The sequence below is a fragment of the Clupea harengus genome, chromosome 7, assembly GCF_900700415.2.
Source record: "Clupea harengus chromosome 7, Ch_v2.0.2, whole genome shotgun sequence".
In the NCBI taxonomy this organism is placed as follows: domain Eukaryota; kingdom Metazoa; phylum Chordata; class Actinopteri; order Clupeiformes; family Clupeidae; genus Clupea; species Clupea harengus.
Window position 1 is genome coordinate 6546898 of NC_045158.1, and position 21595 is coordinate 6568492.

Genomic DNA, 21595 nt, shown 5'->3' on the forward strand with positions numbered 1-21595 from the left:
AGCAATCAAAGCTCCTTCCAGATCCAACTTTCGGTTCTGAGGTCAATCATAGGAAAAGATCAATGTTTTTAGCTTTAACACTGGTAAGTACCAGAACTTTAATCAACAACAACAAACAACATTTAGACTTTAATTCCAGTGAAATGTGCAAGATTTTTTTTTCTTGTGCATGTGCATCCTATTTTGGCCAGCTCTGCTCATTACAGGGTTCTAAAGTATTCACGGAACATATCTGTACTTGTTGTGGCTACATTTTACAAAGTGAAAGGTGGAAACTGTGTTTCAGTCCATTTTATAAAATCATCCTGCTTTATTTTAAAATGTGGTTAAAACCAGTCAACTCCTTATAAATAAATCAAAATGCCACAGAACATTTCCATTCAGTCTCCTACATCAGTGCAATACATTCCTCAAAGACATTTTCAATTCTAATTATTTTGCTCTATGTGTTCCCTCAGGGTAGTTTGCAAATTTAAGCAAAGATCAACCAAATCAGCGGCGTAATCTCCTGTTGCTGTTGAACAGAAGTGCTGGATTATCGTTCATGCTTTCTCTGTTCACACCAGGCCTGTAAGGGGATATCATCCTAAATGAGCAGGCCCTCCTCACGTTTTTGATTGACACTCAGCGGCTTCCAAGAGCTTGTTTAAATAATAGCCACTTGTGACTGGTGATATGCCCTAGTAAGCATATCAAATATCATTCCACTCACTGCGCGTTAAACACAGGTGGTTATAGCTCAGCTTAATGGGGGCAAGCCACAGTCCAAAGTAATTGTGCAAGCTGTCTGTATTTCCACTTTTATTGCAGAGCTTAAAGTGCTGTTGAGCAAGTGCAATCAAGTGAGTATTGTTTCAATGACAGGTACAGGCTCAGGATTCTTCTTTAGAAACCCGTAAATGTTTAATTCATGACAACATTCAGGTCTAGTAGCCATCTGTGGATGCTGTCACTTTTGGATCCAATGAAATAAAAATTGAATACAAATAAAATGAAATTGTAGCACTGTTGTTTCTGCTTTCTACTTGCTCTTTCTGCGGAGAAAGGTTTCTCCAACGATAGTACAGAGGGTTCTGGTGGGAAAAAGCCACTTTTCAATGCGTGTGCTTTGTGGAGCAACTGGGAGCTCTGTGAGCGGTGCTTGATACATCGACAGACAAAAAAAAACTGTTGTACGTTTAAAGTACAGCGGACTGTGAAATATTTTGGCAAAACTGGTTCAATCTGGTCGTGTGAAAGTCTTTTTTTTTCCAGTTCTTGAATTTGTATCTTCTTTGTGTTTCTTTGAAGGGCAGAAACTAATTTATTATGAACTTGAAATGTAAAAAAAACTCCAGAGATAATCCATTGAATCTAATTGACTCAAGCTCCAAAGTTCTCCACCTCTTTCCTCCCTCCTCCCCCTATAACCCTCATTAGTCCTCAAAAAAAAAAAGTTTTCTTTTTTTTGTCCTGTAAATTCCAAAGAAAAGGAACAAAAAGGGGTGCTTTTAAAATGCAGTCTACATTCCATTACATATATTCTCTCTGCATATGCTTTCAGTAATTATTCATTGCAAAACATTTAACGTCACAGTGAATTTCACACTGGCCAGTCTAAACACAATAGAGGAGATTTGGCCTATTTGGACTGAAGGGGGTTGACCATGGTTGGATTGGAAGGGGGTCGGGGTGAGTGCTAAGGGGGGAGTAAAGGATTGGGGAGGGAGAAGAGAGAGGGGCGGGGGGGCTGCATTTGTCTCATCTGAGAAGATCTGGGGCCTTCTTGAGACAACAGCGCAGACTAAATAGTGCTGTAACGGTCCATGCCCCACTGCTCACAGTGACACTCATTTAGTGTGCCCTGCGGCCAGACAATAGAGACTTGTTCTTCGGCAGTGTTGGGCGGTGATCTGGGCTTTCTTACACGCTCTCCCCATGCAGCTAAGCGCAGTGATGGAGGAGGACGGCAAACAGAGGAGAGAGAGAGAGGGAAAGGAAAGAAAGAAAGAAAGAAAGAAAGAAAGAAAGAAAGAGAGAGAGAGAGAGAGAGAGAGGAGAGAGACTTTCTTACACCTGTCAGCTGCTAAAAAAATCTCATCCCTTCTACCTTACATAATGCCTCCATCAACCCACAGCAGCAAACCCTCCCCTCCCCCCCCTCCACTGACCCCCTGTCCTCTCCCTCCCTCCCTCCCTCCCTCCCCTCTCCCTCCATCCCTCTGTCTCCCCCCTACACTTTAACCCACAGAGGCAGGTGAACAATATCATTGAGAGTGCCCCATTTCAGATGTCAGAACCAATCTCAGTATGTGATGGTGGTGAGAGGCTTCTTAAAAAGCAGCGTAACCCCCACCGCCACCCCCCAACCCCCCCCAATCCCTCCCCTCCGCCCACCTACAAGCTCTTGCTCCTCCGGGGATGGGAACAGGCCTCATTCAAGGCGATGTGTCTGGAACAATGTACACACTGACAGGGGAGGGCACTGGCTCCCAGTGGCACAACTGAAGATTCAGCGCAGACATCATGAAGGCAGGCAAAGCCTATTGTGCTCGTCCCCAAAGTGTTCAAAGAGAGGGAGAGTGTGTTTTACAGGGCCGGTCACACGAGAGTGGCAGAAGACTTTCATCAGCCCCTCGCGCGCTCACACTGCCCAATGAATTACACAATCCGTCACGGGGTGTTTCAATCCACGACTGCAGCAGAGTGAAGAGTCTTTGGCATTTTGGGTTTCATGACAGAGGGTACTTTATTTTGTGGTTATTTCATTTCTTTAAAGCAGATCAACTTAAAATACTATATCTTTTGGCACACTGATAACTTTATTCGAGTATCTGCAGGTATCTGCAAATCATCCCTCTGGTCATTTGTCTTGAGAGACAGATTCAACTCATAATATTCCCATATGTTGTTAAGACATCTTCTGTCCACATTTACCTGGGGTGCCACTTCAAATGATTTAGGACCTAAAATGAGCAGCACAACAGTTACTGTTGTCACGAACCCAGAAACCCCCACCCCTACCCCTTCGGCCAAATCAAGTAAATTAGCGCACCTTCTCAGTGTTGCACCTTATTGCTTTTTAATTAAGAGATGGTCCTTCAGAGCAGGCTAGGGTGTCACCTGAGTTTGTATGACCTCATCTAAGAAAGAAGTCAGACTGAGATAAAGTGAGCAGGGGGGGGTGGGGGTAGTGGGAGAGAGTGAGAGAGAGAGAGACAAAAAGAGAGAGAGAGAGAGAGAGAAAGAGAGAGAGAGAGAAGCGAGAGAGACAAAGAGAGAGAGAGAAGAAGAGAAGAAGAAGAGAGAGAGAGAAGCAATAGAAGCTGGAGCTAAGCCTAAACCAAGAGCGCCAGCCTAAGCCGGAGCGAGGGGGGAAACATATCTGTCTCATCTAGGAGAAGTGAGTCTGTCTCTGTGCCATTGAGGCCCCAGTGGCAATCTCTCCACATAACCTGCAGGATCCACTTACACCCGCTCATAAGCACACACACACGCTAGAGGAACAGGGGGGAAATGGGTCACAGGGACACAGCCATCCAGAGTGACACAATTCTCATCATGTCTTTACAGTGTGCCTGGATATTATAATAAAAAACACCTGAACAGGTCATCACCTACAAAGCACGGGCCGAAGTGAAAAGAGTTAACTGTTGATCATCCGCTGTGGTTGTGCAGACAAAAGTGAAGAAAAGTGAAAGTCAAGCCTATTTATAGACGTAATATTTGAACCAAAATTAGGAATGCTACTGAGGTGTGAACTGCTTTGTTTTTAGACACTAAACCATCCGGTATTAATTGTCCATGAATTGATGTCTCAAGAATCAGATACACACTATAAGAAAATCATGGCAAGGAGCATAAGATTGTCGGTTGCATTTGTTTGAGCATGAACATAAAGTGTCCACTCGCGCCAGCACCATACCTGCATCTTGCTGATCCTTCAGCAAGAATCTGAGGTAAATTGAAGAATTCCGGGAAAGGCAGTAGATTCCGCTTTTCTCAGACAGGTATCCTACTCAGAGTCACATCGCTGAAATCTCTCCAGATGGTTGCTTGTTCATTTAGGGTCCCGTGGAAGATGAACGCCTCGCTTCAACTCCTGAGCGTCACTTCAGTGGATCTTTGCCACTCTGTTCAGCTCCCTCCACCATAAGAGGCCGGTCCGTTCACCTGTGTGGCACCTGTGCAGTCCACCTGTGGTGCCGGTCCTCCGGTGGAGTAACTCATTCTCGGCGTTCGCGAGCTGGGTACTCAATCATTCATGGGGTGGTCAGAGCGGGGGAGGGGGGTTGCGTGGAAAGATCTTATTCAGGACTTACCTGGGCGGCTAGTACTGCAAGTAGGTGTAACACAAAGATATAGAAACACAATCCACTGAAACCCGTCTATCAATCACCCACACACACACACACACACACACACATACACACACCTCAACCTTGACACGGTGGCCAGCAGTGTAACCTGCTTTCCTCTTGCTGATCTTTGATTAGACAATTACATTACAGACTAATCAAGAGCTGCTCAGTGATTCAGAGCATTCGCACAATGACAATGTGCTGGGCACCATGGTGTGTGATTTAGTTTGGGGAAGCCTGGTCACTTGATGCCAGGTTGGCATCGGCCCTTTAAGACATGTCCTCTTGATGCTTTTCCCAACTGGCTGGGTGCATTCAGGCAGTAAGTGATCCTCACACTGCATGGATCCACACTGTCATTCAGTGCGCCAAGGAAAACACACAAAACTGAAATATGTGGTTCCCAAGCACTCACCGTCATGCAACTGAAATCAAGTAATAAAAAAAAAACGTTGCAATTGGTTCTAAGAAACTATACATTTCTCAGCTTCCTTTGTATGAAATGCTGCAATATATTTCTTGGTTTTCCATTCTTCCAAAAATGTTGAAATATCACAGTTACAGTAAGATGTTTAAATGAATCAATCTAGTAGAACGACAAACTGTACTGCAGTCAGACATGATAGCATGGGATTCTGTAATATAAATTGTATTCATTATTACGAAGTTATGCCATTGTTTACTCAAAAACAAATATATGACTGAATGAAAAAATGTTGTCTCCTTAGCAGTAAGGAATAAAGATGTGTACTTTAGCAAAGCCAGCACCCATATTGAATACTGTGTTCCTCTATGAGAGACGCAGCTGATTCCCTCGAGCTGCAAACAGACACGAAGCGAGGGTGTCTCTTTCCCCCAGCCCAAAGGCATGAAAAGCCCTGAGGAATGGATAGAGTTTCTCTCTACCCTCACACTCCTCCTTCCAGGAGCTTTAAAGGACGATTCATCCCTGTCATTAGTTTTTTTGTTTTTCAAACGTTAATTCTCACGCCGATGAATAGTGAATACAGTGCCATCATGCTTAAAAGCACAACACCAAACGTCACACACAATACAGGAGCCTGCGCACACATGAGGACAGGCTCCAGATTAGTCCCCGAAGGTTTTTCCACTGTTGCCGGGGATCCATGGACTCCCTCTCCCCCTCTACCCCAACCCCCAGCAAACATAACTCTATGTGTATACCGCACCTCCCTTCTCCTGTAATGCTTGTCCAGACTTAACAAGCTTTGTGCTACCCACTGGGCCCAAGTTCAGCACAAGAGCCGACAAATCCCATCTCACAGGAGTCAAAGCGCCCCATTTTCCCATTAGAGGGGCCCTGCTGGGGAAAAGGGGGTGATAATAACGCGTTCCCACCAGGTCCCTCTCTCTTTCTCTCCTCACCCTTCCCCTTACCCGTCTCCCTCCCTTTTTTCTCCCTCTCTCTCCCTCCCTTTTTTCTCCCTCCCTCTCTCTCTCTTTCTCTCCTCACCCTTCCCCTTACCCGCCTCCCTCTCCCTCCCTTTTCCTCACCCCCTCCCCTTCTCTCTCTCTTTTTCTTTTTCTTGTATGCTCACATGAAAACACTTCACCCCTTTCTTCTAAACCCTGTGCTGTTTTTATAGATTAATGATGGGGGCCTTATGCTGACAACCTCAATCAGCCTTTGACTTCAGGGTCATGGCTAGAGGCGTTTTCTCTGAAGCACACCTCACTTCAGAAATCTACACAACATGATCTGAAACTCTGTAACCGATTGGGGAGGAACTTCCCTTGGTCTAGAACAGATTATGTCCTCACTGTGTGTGTGTATGTGTGTATGTGTATGTGTATGTGTATGTGTGTGTGTGTGTGTGTGTGTGTGTGTGTGCGTGTGTGTGTGTGTGTGTGTGTGTGTGTGTGTGTGTGTGTGTGTGAGTGTCTGTGCGTGTGTGTGTGTGTATGTGTGCGTGTGTGCATGTGTGCGTGTGTGCGTGTGTGTGTGTGTGTGAGTGTGTGTGTGTGTGTGTATGTATGTGTGTGTGTGTGTGTGTGTGTGTGTGTGTGTATGTGTGTGTGTGTGTGTGTGTGTGAGTGAGTGAGTGTCTGTGTGTGTGTTTGTGTGTGTGCATGGATGAGTGTTAGTGAAGTTCCATCTACAATGTACAAACCCCACCTATGAAAAATGGCGCAACTGTGCACTGGGCACAGCACCAATAATTAGGAACCTGATTAACCTTTTGACAAAGCATGCCACAAACTACCTTCCAGTCAAATATCCTTTGACCCAGTCGGTGAGATCCTCATCAGAGTAGACACTTTCGATTACCTCTCCTCACAAATACTACCCTGACCATCCACAGATGAGGGGCAATTTCCTTCCTCTGACCAAAAGGTTACACCGGGTCACTTGTCCTTCAGAGGAGACAACTGACAGGAGGAGAGAGTGAGTTTGAGATAACCTCCCCACCACATTGTGGTTGCTACTTTGGCTAAACTCGTTCCCATTGCATATCAGCCACAAATCCTTTATGGCATAGACCATTTGAGAAGAAAAATGCCATTGCAGGAGTGCTTACACGCTATATGTATTAAAGGCTGTAGTTGCGTGTTCTGACATGCACAGGGACCATTAGCGTCAGATTGATTAATCTGAAAATGCACAGAGAGAGAGAGAAAGAGAGAGAGGATAGAGGTGTGTATGAGAGTACTCTGTACACAAGCAACAAATGCCACACTGCTACAGACTCTTATATCCATCTCCTCTCTATAGATATGCATTTCCCAAAGAATAATAAGACAAGGAGTCAACACATACATATTAACTATAATAGGCAAAAATAAGATTGTGACGTATATACACAAAATGTATATTTATCACGTGGGTGAAAATTAAATTGTAATAGTTTTTTAAAAATCCTAAGTTAAGAACAAATAGGCTCTAGGACCTGGTGCATGTTCTTGGTTTCTAGACAGGTTTTCGGCCGTTGGAAATAGGCATTGATTGAGCCTATTGTGACACTGCGATTTACCATCTGTGGTGTCCCATGTGGTTTTTCTGCTGTCAGCATCTCATCTCATCTCATAAATATAGGGTGACTAAAAGACTTCATCCAAATCTATTTCGTTCAAGGCCTATTAATCGATGTGTTAAGTTTGTAGCTTACTCACGAAAATAAATTTCAAACTGAAAATAGATCCCAATTAGTAGCCTTATCTGAGACCTTTTTTTTAACAAACGTGCATACGGAAGAAGGGCGATTATTTAGACTGTATTACTCATTTCCACAATTGAATGCTGATTTAGTAAACTAAAACAAAAATATCCTGGCTGAAGTAGCCTATTTATAGCCAAGACTGTCGTCCTCACGGTGCACTTGATGCGCGCTTCTTTCTCTGCCTTTCCCGCTGCTGAGCGCCTGTGGGAGCGGGAGTAGTGGCGCTCTAATATTTGACCCAAACAGTTTTCAACTTATTCACAAGCAACACAAAACGGTGACCGCTGCCTGGTGTGCACCGATACTATGAATAGTCGCAGAAATAGGATGGGATTCATCATGAAGCCTGAATTATAACAGATGAGATTGCAAACAAATATTAAGCCTTAAAATTTGATTTAAACTACTTTGTTGATGCCAAATTAGGCATAGTGCAGGGGGTTTCAGATCGGCAGTAACTCTGTAGTCCACAAAACGGAATGAGAACATTTACAAGGGTAAGTTTAAAATGATAGCCCAAACAATTTGCAAATGATTGCTAAGGAAATTATAACGCATTGCTTTTGAATGTTTTCATCTTCTTTACTTTCACGAACTGTAATCAGTTGCATGTTTTAAATAACAACCATGTCAACATCTCTAACTTGCTGCCTAGGTAGCCTACTTTTTTTTTTTTATCACAACTCGGGGGAAAAATAACATGTTCAGGTTTATACGTTTCCTCTCTCTCTCGGTGGGCGTTACACCCGTCGTTATTACAGTGGCAGCAGCTGTCATTGAGATCCAACCCCCTGAAGTATTTCGAACTCCATTCAAAGACTGCGCATGACAGCCTGGGGGACAGTGTCAGAGAGGGAAATTTAAAAACGGTTTCGAGAGACAAGTGCATCAATACTGTAACTTACTGGGATATTGGCTACCATAGATCTAGACCACAATCAAAAGAGGTGAGTTTTTCATTTACTTCACCAATGTACTTTTTTTTATCATATTTTGTAGCCTATTTTGTAGATTTTCATTTTCATCATTTCATGATTTCTGATGAGCTGTTCGACAGTGATGAGCAAACGTGATTCAGCTAAACAGCCTTCATGACAATGTTAGGATGAATTGCTCTAACCATGTTAAAACAGGTTTATTTGCTAACTGCATTGACCGTTCAGAAACTACAATGTAACGTTAACGCACGGACTTATTTTGTAACATTGCTGGTTAATTATTTGATACATTGTAGGCTACAGGCTTTATACAGAATGTATACGAAGATAGCATGTTTGTGTGTCCTTACTAGTACCAGATAAGATAGGTTACATTGCCTAAACATTTTGCTACCTTTTATGAATTTTGCTAGATTACGGTTGGCTAATTAGATGTAAACCTTTTAAGTCTCTTTGTACATGGGATGTCCACCACCGTTAAATAAAGCCTTTACCTTTTGTATTGCAAGCAGACACTTGTTACTTCATTGTGTGATGTGATGTTATAACGTTAACGTTGGCCCACTTGATAGGCCTATGTTGTTAGCTTTCAGTGGAATCGTATTCTTAATCTTATATTAGCCTGGTTTAAAAAATATATATATATTAAAATGTTAATATTAGTATTAGCCATAGTTCAATAAGTATAGGGCAAATAAGCACCATACGTATTGTTTGTACTTTTTTCCCTTTATTCAATTGATGTATTTATTAAAGTGATCTTGTTTCTGATAAACATTACAGGTTGTCTTGCATCCCATAAGATGATAGAAAGTGGAATCACAACCAGATTGCCTGGGGTTATGGAAAGTCAGCACGCTTCCCCGCAAGACTTCAGGTACGACACCTTATTTTTTATACATGCATGGCTGCATATGAACCAGACCTATTATCGAATGCTAAAAATGTTTCAGGCGATATCCTGTCGATAGGGTTATGATCTGATCGGACATTTTTATTATGGGATCTGTGACATTCGATTTTGAAATGATTTAGCTGACCGTAATAGCCAACATTTTATTTATTTATTTATTTATTTATTTATTTAGTTAGTTAGTTAGTTAGTTGCAAAACAGGCTGTTGTCAAGCGGTATTGCATAGTCCTAAAAACTATCAACAAGTATTAGGGTACATTAATAGTTATTAGCGGACAAAAGGACTGAATAACAGAATCCTTGAGAATACATCATTTGGGGGTTTGAATGGATCTGTCAGACCTCATCAGCTCTGTTTACACGGCCGCTGTCGGCGCAGACAGCGGCTGAGCCCTTTGCCCAGGCGGGTTTGGGGGAGTGGGGGGTTCCGGGGTCACTGCGGAGAGCCAATGGCTCCCAATTACGATGAAGACGGGAGGGGTGGAGGGTGAAATTTTGCTCACCCGCAGCCTTCTTTCTGAAGATGTCCAGAGCGGGACCATGTTTTGCCTCGTTGAACAAGTAAAATATATGTTTGCCCCCCATGTCTAATTGGATTCTAATGAGTAAGCCACACACCCCAGGCTACATAGGCTAGCTAGTGTACCATGAATGTTTGAAATGAAAAGTGTGAAATGTTTGAAAACTTTTCTCATGAAATATTCAGATTTTTACAATAATTACAATACTGTCTACCATTAAGGTTTATGGGCAGGGCTTGAGTTGTGGGGGGATGTAGGGGGATACCATCCCTCCTGGAAAAAATATGGACGAAAACCATCCCCCTTGTAAATCTACTATCCCTTCTGGATTAATGATGATAGCACATGTTAGCCATAATCATGAAGAGATGAGACAGAGCACCCCTTAATGTTTTATTGACAACTGATTATGGAACAGTTTGGATTCAGTAATACAAATATAATATAATAGGGAAATATAAGCACATATAATAGGGAATGAGGTCATAGGGGGTAAGTTGTTCTTCCTTTGCATGTTAAAAAGTTTCCTCCAAGATCCTCCAAACCTTCATTTTTAATCATTTAAATAATTTTACACTGACTAATATTAGGCTAATCCATGTATTCTAAGATTAATTAGAAGTGAATTGTTTCCATAATTCATTGCCTCACATTTTGTTTCAGGGAAAATAATTATGTGTAATTATCTTCTTACAATTAGGTTTAGTTTTAATACAGTTAACACAACTTTATTTGTTTAATTTCAGTTTGAGATCAATTTAAACCAAAACAACAGAAGCAAAGGGAAAGAAATTATGACAGAAACTAACATTTTTTTTTTTAAACATTGCATCTACTGAAGTTTCTTGGCAGTGTCTCAGCCACTCAAATACACAGCAAAGCCCCAAATATTTCATATGAAATAGATTTCTCCCCAGATGAGACCACGTCTTTTTATATGTTTAAGCAGAGCTATGATGTGAGCCGATGGTGTAAAGGAGCGTTATCCAGGTTTCAGGCACTATTTGCAGATAAGAGCTTTTGAGGTAGCAAGGCTCCAAATAAAATATGAAATAGCTTATGCTTTGCTACTCACATAAAAGCATGTTTATATTTTTACAGTAGTATTTTGGCTTATTGCGTGCTTTGTTACAGTGATTTAATTTGGTTTACGATGAAAATTTGGCCACTGCTTGTCATAGATGTTGTTGAAGCATTCTTTCGTATTTGAAACCTTTGGCTGCTTGATGATACTGACACCTGTAAAGATAGCCGCGTATGACAGCTGGTGTTGAAATGGTTGGTGTCTTTGTCCTTTAGTGAGGTGCAGTTTGTAGAGAAGTTGAGGGGGTAGCACAGGGCACTTCAAAGCAAGAGTGTGGTGTGCAGGTAATGCTGCCTGAGTCTGATTTCACTCAAACGGGTGTGTCTGGATTATTCATGAGACCTTCTCCTCCCTGAGCCACCATGACTAACCCTCCTCAGACAACTACCCCCCCCCCCAAAAAAAAAAAGCCTGTGTTCTCAAGGCCCACTGACCGCTTTTCTGACTAACCAGGGTGAACCCATCCCCCCCAACACTCCACATCCCTGTCACCCACTCCAGCCTATCCATCCATCCATCCCCCCGTCTCTCCTGGGAGAGGTTGGGGGTGGGGATATAAGGGCAGCGGCTGGCTGGATGGAAAGGGACAGGCAAACAGATGGCATCCTATTTGCGGCTGGTCTGTGGGGCCTGTCATTCCAGCAGATTAATGCAAGTGGGTTGGTTAAAAAAAAACAAAAAAACGGTGGAGACAATCAAGGACGGGTCTGGGAGGGAGGGGGGCGGTGGGGAGACAATAGGGCCACGTGCCACTGGACAGATTTGTCGTTTGGGACACAATAGGTGATCATTTTTCAATAGACAAGGCCAACTGTTACACACAACGTGTGCCACAGCCCCATGGTTCAAATGGCCTCCGGCGTTGTTTACGTACGATTCAGCCAATGGTACGAGGGGGTCTGTGGTCACCTGATTTGGTTGAAGAGGGGGAGCATGTCTGTGTGTGTGTGTGTGTGTGTGTGTGTGTGTGTGTGTGTGTGTGTGTGTGTGTGTGTGTGTAGTTTAGATGGGGGTGGTGGTGTTGGGGTTGGTGGGGGTGGGGGTGTCTACAGTGTCCAGACCAACAAAATAACTGAAAAGTGAGTGTTGTCATAGCGACCCCAATGACTGAACTTGTCTTTAGCTGTGAGTGAACAAGTGCAAGGAAAAAAGGAGGGGAGTTGAAGAGGACTCTGCTTTCTTCCTCTGACTCTGCTCATGTGAAAGTTTGAATCTTTTCTTCCCCTCATCCAGTGTAAAACAGAAACAGCGCAGAATAATAAAAAAGAGAGATTTTTTCACGTTTGAGGAAACCTTTTCAAAAATGTGTGCGTGGACGGGGTAGTGGTTGCTCACTGAGGACTAAAACCTTCAGATGAGAGGCTTAATCGAATCTGATTATCCCTTTTGTTTTCACTGTGTAATAGGCCTGGATGATAACTAAATAGATGGATTATAGATGTCTCTCCAGTGTGAGTGGCTCTCTCTGTGCAACCAAAGCTCTTACAACATGCTTGCTGAGAATAAGCCGAAAGGCGATTGTGCGCTTTCTCTCCGTATTTCTCTTCCATCTGTTTGCACTTTTCAAAATTCAACATGATGTCATAAAATCCTCAGCCTGAAGTAGATTAGAACTACTGTGAAATGCTGTCTCATACTTCTGTGTCTCAACAAGGGATTTCACCAAGAGCTGAGTGTGGCATAAGAGCTGTTGAAGAGAGGGTTTTTCCCCCCCAGAAACAGGTGTGTGTGACAAGAGCTGTTACACAGACGGAGGGTCTCGCTCCCGGTTAGGAGCGTGCAACCTAGAGCTGTTAAAACAAAATGGTGTTCTCCACCATGCATGGTTGTTTTAGAAAAGGGTTTTGCTGAGATGAGTTCACAGAGAATATGTTCATTTGAGAGAGTAAAGAGGCATTTGGTAGAGCTGGAAAAGTATGAGGCTTTACTTCATACACCTTCTCTACCTCTCCAGTACGCGGCTTTTAGATCAATACTGCACCATTTGCCATAGAGATTGTTTTTAAAGCAGCGCAGAATGAATCTCTCTTTTTTTTTTTTTAGTAATGATGGTTGTCTTGTTGTAGCACTGTCATTCTTCCTTCCTGCGCCTATCAAGTCATCCGTTAGAGAACAGCCACACCTTCCCTGCCCCTCCATCTGCTCGTCTCCCCCATAAGCCATCACTCCCACTCTCATCTGTGCTTTAATTCAAACGCAGCGTCCCTGTTCAGCTCAGCTTACCACCATCGCAACCACGAATGTTCCACCAAGGAACCTGCGGTCTTTGGTCTTGACTGGCCACATCGCAGCAATGTCCCGTTCCATGTAGACGTGTGTGTAGACGTGTGTGTGTGTGTGTGTGTGTAGAATGTTGTCAGAGAGATGAGGTCAGATGAGGTCGCACCTACTGAAGCGTGCAGCACACCTCACCCTTGCTCCACTGGCTCCGTAGCTCTCTGTGGCAGCCCCAGTCCTTGGTGCACAGTTTGACCACGACTGAAAACGGAGCTGCACCGGCTTTCATGGCGCCACTAACCCCCATCTTGTGTTCTCTCCTGCCCACTCAAATTTTGCGAGTGTTACTAGTCCATTCACTTTATGGTAACCCCTCAGTGCCAAAGCAGACTCATTTCACTGCTGTAATGACTTCCATGTAGATCTTAGCTGAGAGGTACCCCGGCTGTAGCCGCTTGACCTCTTACCCTAATGTGTGTGCTTGCCCCTTGCCTGACCCCCACCTTGGACCTAAACTTAACCCCTGAGTGCCTTTTTTATGAATGCTTCATAATTTCCTCAACAGCCTTGGCAGCCTTTCAGCTCCTTATTTGTAGCACCCCTTCATGCTTACCCTTTACTTTTACCCTAACATTTGTTCAGAGCTCACACTTTTAGTTTCTGTGATCGCATTCGCTCAGTGGTCCCAACATGGTGTTACAGCCCTTTTAACTAATTATGTTGTTCAACAGTCACATGTTTGGGTTTAACTGGATGGATAAAAGAGCCTATCAAGTGTGATATCGCATGTGTTATTGTGAATACACCATAGCCAGTGTAATGAGGTCCGTTACTGTATGCAGCCTGGGATGTGCTGATGTACCATGTCATTATTCAGCAAGGACACTGAGAAATCATTTAATGCTCTCCAGTTTGCATTGTTAACAAAAACAGGCCTCAGCACCAGAACTGCAACATATACTGTTTACATTTTTATTTGTATTATTTATTTATTACTATTAGGTTATTTTTTAGCATTTCCATGATGGCAATGTTTCTTTCCAGATGCTATCATATCTGAGGCAGTTGTCTTTTGTCTTTGTCTTGTTTATTTTTCTATGTTTAATACTAATCCTGTGTCAATGAAGACTATGAACATTCCACGATTCACAAACCTCTTTTAACATAAAAAATATGGTTACGTAGAAATCTAGCTTCCTGAAACTGCTAACAAAGGATGTTAAATGAATCTCTTTTACTAAGACCAGAAGTTGTACTAACTGTATGTGACCTGGATGTGAGAGGTAGAATGAGAGTGGTAAATATGTGCCCCCTCCTCTCCCAGGTTACTCACCACAGACCCCTCTCAGCTGAACAAAGAGGACCTCCCAGGTGACCTGCAGTCCCTGTCGTGGCTGACGTCTGTGGACGTGCCCCGTCTGCAGCAGGTTGGAGCCAGCCGGCCGGACTACAACAGCTCATCCCAGGTTACTCTGCTGGACCAGCAGGCAGGTGAGTCGGAGACTACTGTTATTATTAACTTTATGTTCCCTTCATCTCTGCTTGTAGTTATATAATCTGTTGTTGTTGAAGTCAGATTGACTCTAGGTGTATTCACTGTGAAAATCATCTAAATTGATAAGTGAAATCAAATAATTCTACAATCAGGCACTGCATTGAATGGCTCTGCTGGGTCACATTCAGGTTCATTAACAGTCTTTGTGTATGGGGTGCCTTTGTACCCACAGCTCAGATGAACAGCATGACGTTGGTTGGGGTCCCAAACTCCATGATCCACCTGCAGAGCAACATGCAGCACAGTCCTTTGGGAATGAACAACGTAAGTCTTTTTTTCAGCACTGAGCACCACACAAACAGTCACCCAAGGACTCACCAATCGGCATGTTTTTATTAAGGAAAGAGAGAAAACCAGTTTGCTGTGAGCTCTGGCAGGCGTAGTATCTTCAAAAGCTGCATCATCATTCCAAAGCTGAATTGTTTCCCTCCTCTTAAGTGTGTTCTGCTCTGTCTCTGTAGATGACGCAGTACCCTCTGAATGGGCAGCTCTCTCCTGGGTTCCCCTGCCCTGCGTCCGTCTACCCACCCTCCACCCAGCAGGTGCTCGCCCTCGCCCAGGCAGGCCAGCAGGTAACACTCACATCCATATATGGAATTGTGTATTATGCATGTGCAGTTATCATACACCTGTATCATACACATAATTATATGTATTATATAATATAATATATAATTCCAACCCTTCATCCCTTGTTGGCCTATAGAGAATAGGCCACCTACAGCTATTGCTGTAATGTCAGCAGCTGCTGATAATACATCTAACTTTCTTTTCATCCATCCATAGTGTTCTCCTGTCGGGCTGTATGGCAGCTACAATAGTCAGACGCTGTTCTCTCAGCCTCGCATAGCTCCACACAACAACCAGGACCTGCATCCAAAGTCCTTCCCCAAGCCTATCTACTCATACAGGTAAAGGCCCTGAACAGGGAGTGCTACGTGCATTTGAGAAATAACTACATAAATAGGCCATTGTCTTTTTTTTTCTCAACCAACTCCATGTTAATTCCCTTGGAATTAATTATTTCTTTTGGTTCTTTGTCTGGTTGTCCTGAGAAGTGGTCACATTTGAGAATAGACATACGCTACTATAGATAACAATACTGTTATCTGCTCTTGCCTTCTCCAGCTGTCTTATTGCCATGGCACTGAAAAACAGTAAGACGGGAAGTCTACCAGTCAGTGAGATCTATAACTTCATGAAGGAGCACTTCCCTTACTTCAAGGTTAGCACATCGCCACACTGTTTACTTGTTTTCACTTGTGTCGTTTATATCTACATTCACACACATATCATAATTATTATTTTTTAAGTTTTCTTACATTGCCTTTCTTTTTCTCTCATTTAGACTGCTCCTGATGGCTGGAAGAACTCCGTGCGGCACAACCTGTCCCTGAACAAGTGCTTCGAGAAGGTGGAGAACAAGCTGAGCGGCTCCTCGCGAAAAGGCTGCCTGTGGGCCCTTAACCCGGCCAAGATCGACAAGATGGAGGAGGAGATGCAGAAGTGGAAACGCAAGGACTTGCCCGCAATCCGCCGAAGCATGGCCAACCCAGGTGTGTGTGTGTGTGTGTGTGTGTGTGTGTGTGTGTGTGTGTGTGTGTGTGTGTGTGTGTGTGTATGTGTGTGTGCTCCCGGGAACTATCTCACCCTTCTGAGCCATGGGTCATTAAACTACCAATGGGCCCCCAAGACAGACTTTAAATGATCAAGAGCAGATCCATTTTAACAGACAAAAATAGCTACTGTTTCTGCCTGTTGTCTGCTGCAGCATGGCCAATCCGTGGGCTTCTGCAGACAGTCCTCACTCGCTTTGCTGTTTCAGGAAACGGATCAAGAGAGGCTCAGTTTAAGTTTATCACACACATGATCACTATCTTAGATATAGTAGTCTTTTGGGAAAGATGATCCCTGTTTCCCCGATCGTTTTCTGCAAAAGTACCACATGGGTCAGCCAAGGGACACATCAGCATTCTCTCTGGAAACTGACCCCGTGCCTCAGGCTCTGCTTGATCCTGTGCTCCACCAGTTGAGCTATAAAATATCACTGTAGTAGGTTGTATTACAGGTGAAAAGTGAATGCGTTGCAGCTGAGGTTATTGCATTGGTTATAAGTCAACTGATCTCCAAGCAGTTAATTTGACTTCAGCTTAAGCTTAAGTGGCACTTGCATCAGTATGTAGTCACAAGTGCATTGATCAATGTAAAGATGGATTTAATAGACAGTCTCCTCAGGGTTAAGCTTGCAGAGCCTGTGACAAGGATGAATACGTCTAACCTCTTTGTTTCTTGTACCTTGCCTCCATTAGACGAGCTGGACAAGCTGATCACAGACCGGCCGGAGAGCTGCAAACGGAAGAATATGGAGCCGGGGATGACCCGGCTGCCGGTGTCCGGTCCCACCATCCCCGTGCAGCCGCAGGCGATGGCCACCCTCGCCCTGCAGTGCCACCCCCTCCACCAGCAACACCACCTGCAGCTGCAGCTGCATTGCCAGTCCAGGCTGGGCTCCATCTCGCCGGCCCCGGCTCAGACGCCCCCCCTGCACACGGTGCCAGACCTCTCGCACAGCCCCCATCCACAGCAGCACCAGGCCAGGGCACACCATGATTACTACACCCTCCACGCCGGAGACCTCAATAATGAGGTGGATGCTCTGGACCCCAGCATCATGGACTTTGCATTACAAGGTGAGCACACCACCTAGTGAAACCCACAAAGCAATTGTTTCTTTCATTTATATATGTTATAAATATACAGTATGTATATGTATTTCTATTTATATATGAATCACAACATTTAGATTTTGGAACTAGAGGTCAGTAACTTTATTAGAGTTAATGCAATCGCACACTTTATTATTTAGGTAATATTAAAATATATTCTAATGAAAATAATGTTAACACATTCAGGTCATGGTATGCTGTGGCATGTGTCAAGTTTACTTTGAGAAAGTTGTAAAACGCAATATAGAACCTTCGATTCCAGGTTCTTCATGTATAAAGTCGGAACTGTATATTCACGCACTTCGTTACTTGCAGGTAACTTGTGGGAGGAGATGAAGGATGATAGCTTTAACCTGGATTCACTGGGAACCTTCAGCAACTCTCCCCTGCGTCTGTCTGACTGTGACCTGGACACCAGCAACATGCCCCCGGCCTCCTCCAGCTCTCCCGCCCTGCAGTACCCCGACCTCCAGCTGACAGGGGTCTACACATCCGTCAGCTCCATGGATGCCCTCTCCTCCCAGTACATGGGCTCGCAGGGGGGCACCAAACCTATCATCCTGCTTTAACACACTGACAACCAGGCCACACATCACCAAAAAGGATGCATATATTGGAAAGACTATGGATAAAAACAACCTCCCCTGACGTAGATCCCACTTCTGACACCAAATTAAGGGAGGATAATGATCTTCAAAGACCTGTGTGTAAAATGTATTTCTTGTGCTCCAAAACACTTGAAGTGTCTTTCTGAGCTCCTTTGTGTCAGGATGGCAACTCACGGCCCCTGACATTTACTCTCCCTGAATGTGAACTTATCAATGAAACACAAGAGACGGTATCAAGGATTTTAAAAGGGACTGCTTCCGATGACTTATAAAAGGACAACCTTTTCCACATTTATAGTCATCACAAAGGAAGTACGGGGCTCATAATAATAACAAAACAAACAAAAAAAAATGTGCCACCATGTATATAGTGGAGTTCAAAAGTCACTTTTTCTCCTTTGACCCATTTTCTACTAGTATTGTGAAGTCCTCACCAGACCCTTCGGTTAGTGTTGTTATGATAGCGGTGTGTCTTTTTGTCTGTTGAACCGTGATAGGCGGTGTAACGGTATTGTGTGTCTTTTTTTGTGTTTATTTATATTTATGAATGGAAGAAATACGCTGATTCTGATTTTTGTATATAAATACTGCATTTTGCAAGACCCTGCTGGTAGTGATTAAAATGTGACAAGTTCTTATGCAGTGAAGCCAAAACACAGACATGTGCCAATGTTTCCAAGGCATACAAACTCGATTTTGAAAAGTGAATCCATGTAGAATCCATGTTTTCCGCTGTGATTCGGCTGTTCCAGTTGAAGCAAGAACATTGCAGAGCATTTCTGTGTAACTCTGGATGAAAACATTGTCAAATAATGTACAATAAATGACTGAGGGGCACAACACTATCCAGGGGCATTTCTAAGGTCTTGCGTCAAATACTTTTTATTACTTGAAGATGTCAAGTGGTATTTTCAGCACAGCGGGCACATTTTCAACAGGATGCCTCGGAGGGACACCAGTAAAATGGAATCTTAATACCGTATCATAAAACAAGCTGGAGGCGTCAAGTTGAGGCTTTCTCTTTACCCCACACGTCATGTCCCAAGGAGCGTCGACCATACTTACCTTCTGTGACACTGTGTGGTTTGTGGACAGTAAAATCAAAACATCCACAGCATTTCATTCGACATCTCACAACGAAAAGCATGAAATGTAGAGCAGTAAATGTTGACTACAAAGTATAAAAAAAATAACATTTTACTATGTTTCTTCAAGGATACACTAACTTAATTCATTTTGAGGAGAGCATAGCACGTACTGTGACAAACGTTTCCTATATCTGTAGTGTTCACCCATATGTGAATATCCTTAAATACCCTTAAACAGAGGCACAACGGTTCAACATGTTTGGTACAAACACTCAATGGCACCAAAAAAAAATCACGTACATCTAAAACATACCTTTGACAAAATCCACACAAATGAAATGTTCACAAATCAACTGGCAATTATGCCGTGGAGTTCCTTTGGACATCTGTCAACGAACGAAGCCATGCATGAGTAAATAAGAGGCTTGGTTTTGTATGTGTGGCTTGTGCATGACTGGCTTTGTGAAACAGCTTATATGATCAGCGATACGTCCAACATACAGTACATTCAGCAGTCGGCACACAAAAGAAATACGGAAAATACCGGAGGCTAAATACTGATCGCTCTGGCTGTACAGTTTGTCCTTTGTGACACTAAAATGTTTTGTCATGTGTGGTGTACAAAATAAAGCAGAAATCCAAGGTAGAGATTTGTAGTGAATGTCTGTTAAGGCAACTCTGTTACTACTACTGTTGAATACTGTAGGCGAATATATCAGGTTTTTCCTGGGCGTCATTACAGTGACTTTCAAATAGGATTCCCCTCGTTGAAACCTTGTCAAAACAGATCACATACTCACAAAACCTTATAACAATAGATCACAAAATAGAACACATTACTAAACTGGCGACTTGATTACCATGATCCTGAGAAAACAGTTGGAAGTTTACACAACAGTTTGGCATTTATTAGCTCCATTAGAGGGAGGTTGGTGTCCGGCAGCTTAGTGCTCCTGGGTCTCAGCATGTAAAGGCTCCGTAAAGGGGCACGTCTGTGAAGCCCCCCCCCCCCCGGGGCCTAGCTGGGGCTGGGGCTGGGGCTGTCCATGGTGGCTAGAAGGTGGGAGATCTTGGCCCTCTGTGCCGGGGTGATGTGCTGGCTCATGTGGATGATGCAATCCATGGCCACCTCAGGGTTGGCCTGAACGAGGCTAGAGGCAACAGATATATCAACATCAGTGTGAGTACCCCGTGGGTATCAAGACCATGGCCTTGGTGTTGTATGAACTGTTCTACCAGCTGAGAAGTTCAGAAGCTTCAGAAGAGTAGCCACACATTCTCAGCTCATACAACGTAAACAGAGTCAGTAGAATCAACCAAAACCCAATTAGCCATAACATCACCCAGTTGTACCTGCGGATGTGTTTGAGGGCATAATCCCTCTTTAAGTATTTGATATTTTCCCTGATGGCCGACCGTGTGCCGTCCTCCTTGGCCAGGTGCTTCTCCAGCCACTCCACCACCGCCTGGTTGTTGTCCCAGAGGTATGCCTTTAACACAGAGGACACCACGCTTCACAACAAGCCCAACTGATACTGTACTAAAGGAAGAACGTTTGGGGCTGGGAAATTAACAAAGTCATTTCACCCACTGGTCCCACCACCACAGCCATGCATGAATACATGGCTGGTTAACCAATGGGAAGGACACCTAGAGCATGAATTACATGCTCTCCATGTCAAGCATATATTCACAGGAAGATCGTTGAGGCCTAGTTGAGCGTTAGTCCCCTGAGCAAGTCTACTCGGCTCACCTTGACCGTGCCTTCCGTCTCCACAAACCAGCGGCGCAGCATGGACTGGACGTGGCCGTCACTCAGCTCACTGTTGGCCTGCAGGATCTCCGCCTTGGCCACCTCCTCCAGCAGGAGGCGCCGTAGACGCCAGTAGAAGAAGGCACGAGCGTTCTTCCAGTCCAGGATGTCCTGCGTGGCAGTAAACACTGTTTATTAGCGAGAGGGTGACCATGTGGATTGGGCAACGACGCACTCTATGGACGGCAAGTTTAGGGCAAGTTTTAGTGAAATCTAAGCGAGGTATGGAGTGAAGAAAGGGGTATCTACTTCTTCACTGGAGTTAAACGGTGATGCAAACAAAGCAGCATGCATAGTATGGCTGGCGGGGCTTCACTCACTGTGATGGCTCCCTTCTCCTGCATTCTCCCAGGGGTGTCGTGAAGATCCGCAAACTGCACTGCCACCTGGTGGTACATAGGCAGAAGGAACTCCTCCCGTGTTTTGAGCCTCGCCTCCAGACCTTTCCGTTCAGCCGGAGACAATTCAGGTGAACCTTCGCCAGAGAAACAGAACTTACTGTAAACAAGAGCAGCCGTTGCTCCAGAACATTACAGATTATAAACACACACAGGCAGTCCACAGACCTTTTGTTTCTACTTCTTTACGACACTAACACAGTTTGGTGAACTT

At 44.0% G+C, this 21595-nt stretch overlaps 3 protein-coding genes across 9 annotated transcripts in view; 1 reads left to right on the forward strand and 2 right to left on the reverse strand.

Moving 5' to 3' along the window:
- Positions 1–5643, reverse strand: part of LOC105889915 (unconventional myosin-Ih) — a 17551-nt gene extending 11908 nt beyond the window's left edge. Inside the window, exons 1-3 of the mRNA XM_031571185.1 lie at positions 5625–5643; positions 4302–4315; positions 1–36 (exon numbers count right to left, since the gene is read on the reverse strand). The exon at positions 1–36 is cut by the window's left edge and continues 105 nt beyond it. Of these exons, the coding sequence (XP_031427045.1) occupies positions 1–36; positions 4302–4315; positions 5625–5643 (69 nt within the window). The remainder of the gene's footprint in view (positions 37–4301; positions 4316–5624) is intronic.
- A 1938-nt stretch (positions 5644–7581) lies between these two features.
- On the forward strand, positions 7582–18870 carry foxn4 (forkhead box N4). Its single transcript, XM_012815902.3, has 10 exons — positions 7582–8466; positions 9241–9334; positions 14518–14684; positions 14921–15012; positions 15210–15320; positions 15535–15659; positions 15877–15973; positions 16097–16304; positions 17058–17438; positions 17790–18870. The coding sequence occupies exons 2-10, from the start codon at positions 9261–9263 to the stop codon at positions 18041–18043; spliced, it is 1509 nt and encodes a 502-aa protein (XP_012671356.1). The 5' UTR covers positions 7582–8466; positions 9241–9260; the 3' UTR covers positions 18044–18870.
- A 71-nt stretch (positions 18871–18941) lies between these two features.
- The window catches only part of acacb (acetyl-CoA carboxylase beta), a 35331-nt gene continuing 32677 nt past the window's right edge, over positions 18942–21595 (reverse strand). For all 7 annotated transcript variants that reach the window (XM_031570303.2, XM_031570304.2, XM_012815904.3 and 4 more), the window contains 4 exons: positions 21304–21458; positions 20924–21094; positions 20524–20660; positions 18942–20321 (listed from right to left, as the gene is read on the reverse strand). In XM_031570303.2, coding sequence (XP_031426163.1) covers positions 20189–20321; positions 20524–20660; positions 20924–21094; positions 21304–21458 — 596 coding nt within the window. In that variant the 3' untranslated portion in view covers positions 18942–20188. The remainder of the gene's footprint in view (positions 20322–20523; positions 20661–20923; positions 21095–21303; positions 21459–21595) is intronic.

What these genes read in the sequence shown, in the direction of transcription:
- foxn4 (XM_012815902.3), top strand. Translation starts at nt 9,261, where the DNA reads ATGATAGAAAGTGGAATCACAACCAGATTGCCTGGGGTTATGGAAAGT. An exon ending in TCGCCCAGGCAGGCCAGCAG is followed by an intron (nt 15,321 to 15,534) that starts GTAACACTCACA and finishes ATCCATCCATAG; the next exon opens with TGTTCTCCTGTCGGGCTGTA. An exon ending in AAGCCTATCTACTCATACAG is followed by an intron (nt 15,660 to 15,876) that starts GTAAAGGCCCTG and finishes TGCCTTCTCCAG; the next exon opens with CTGTCTTATTGCCATGGCAC.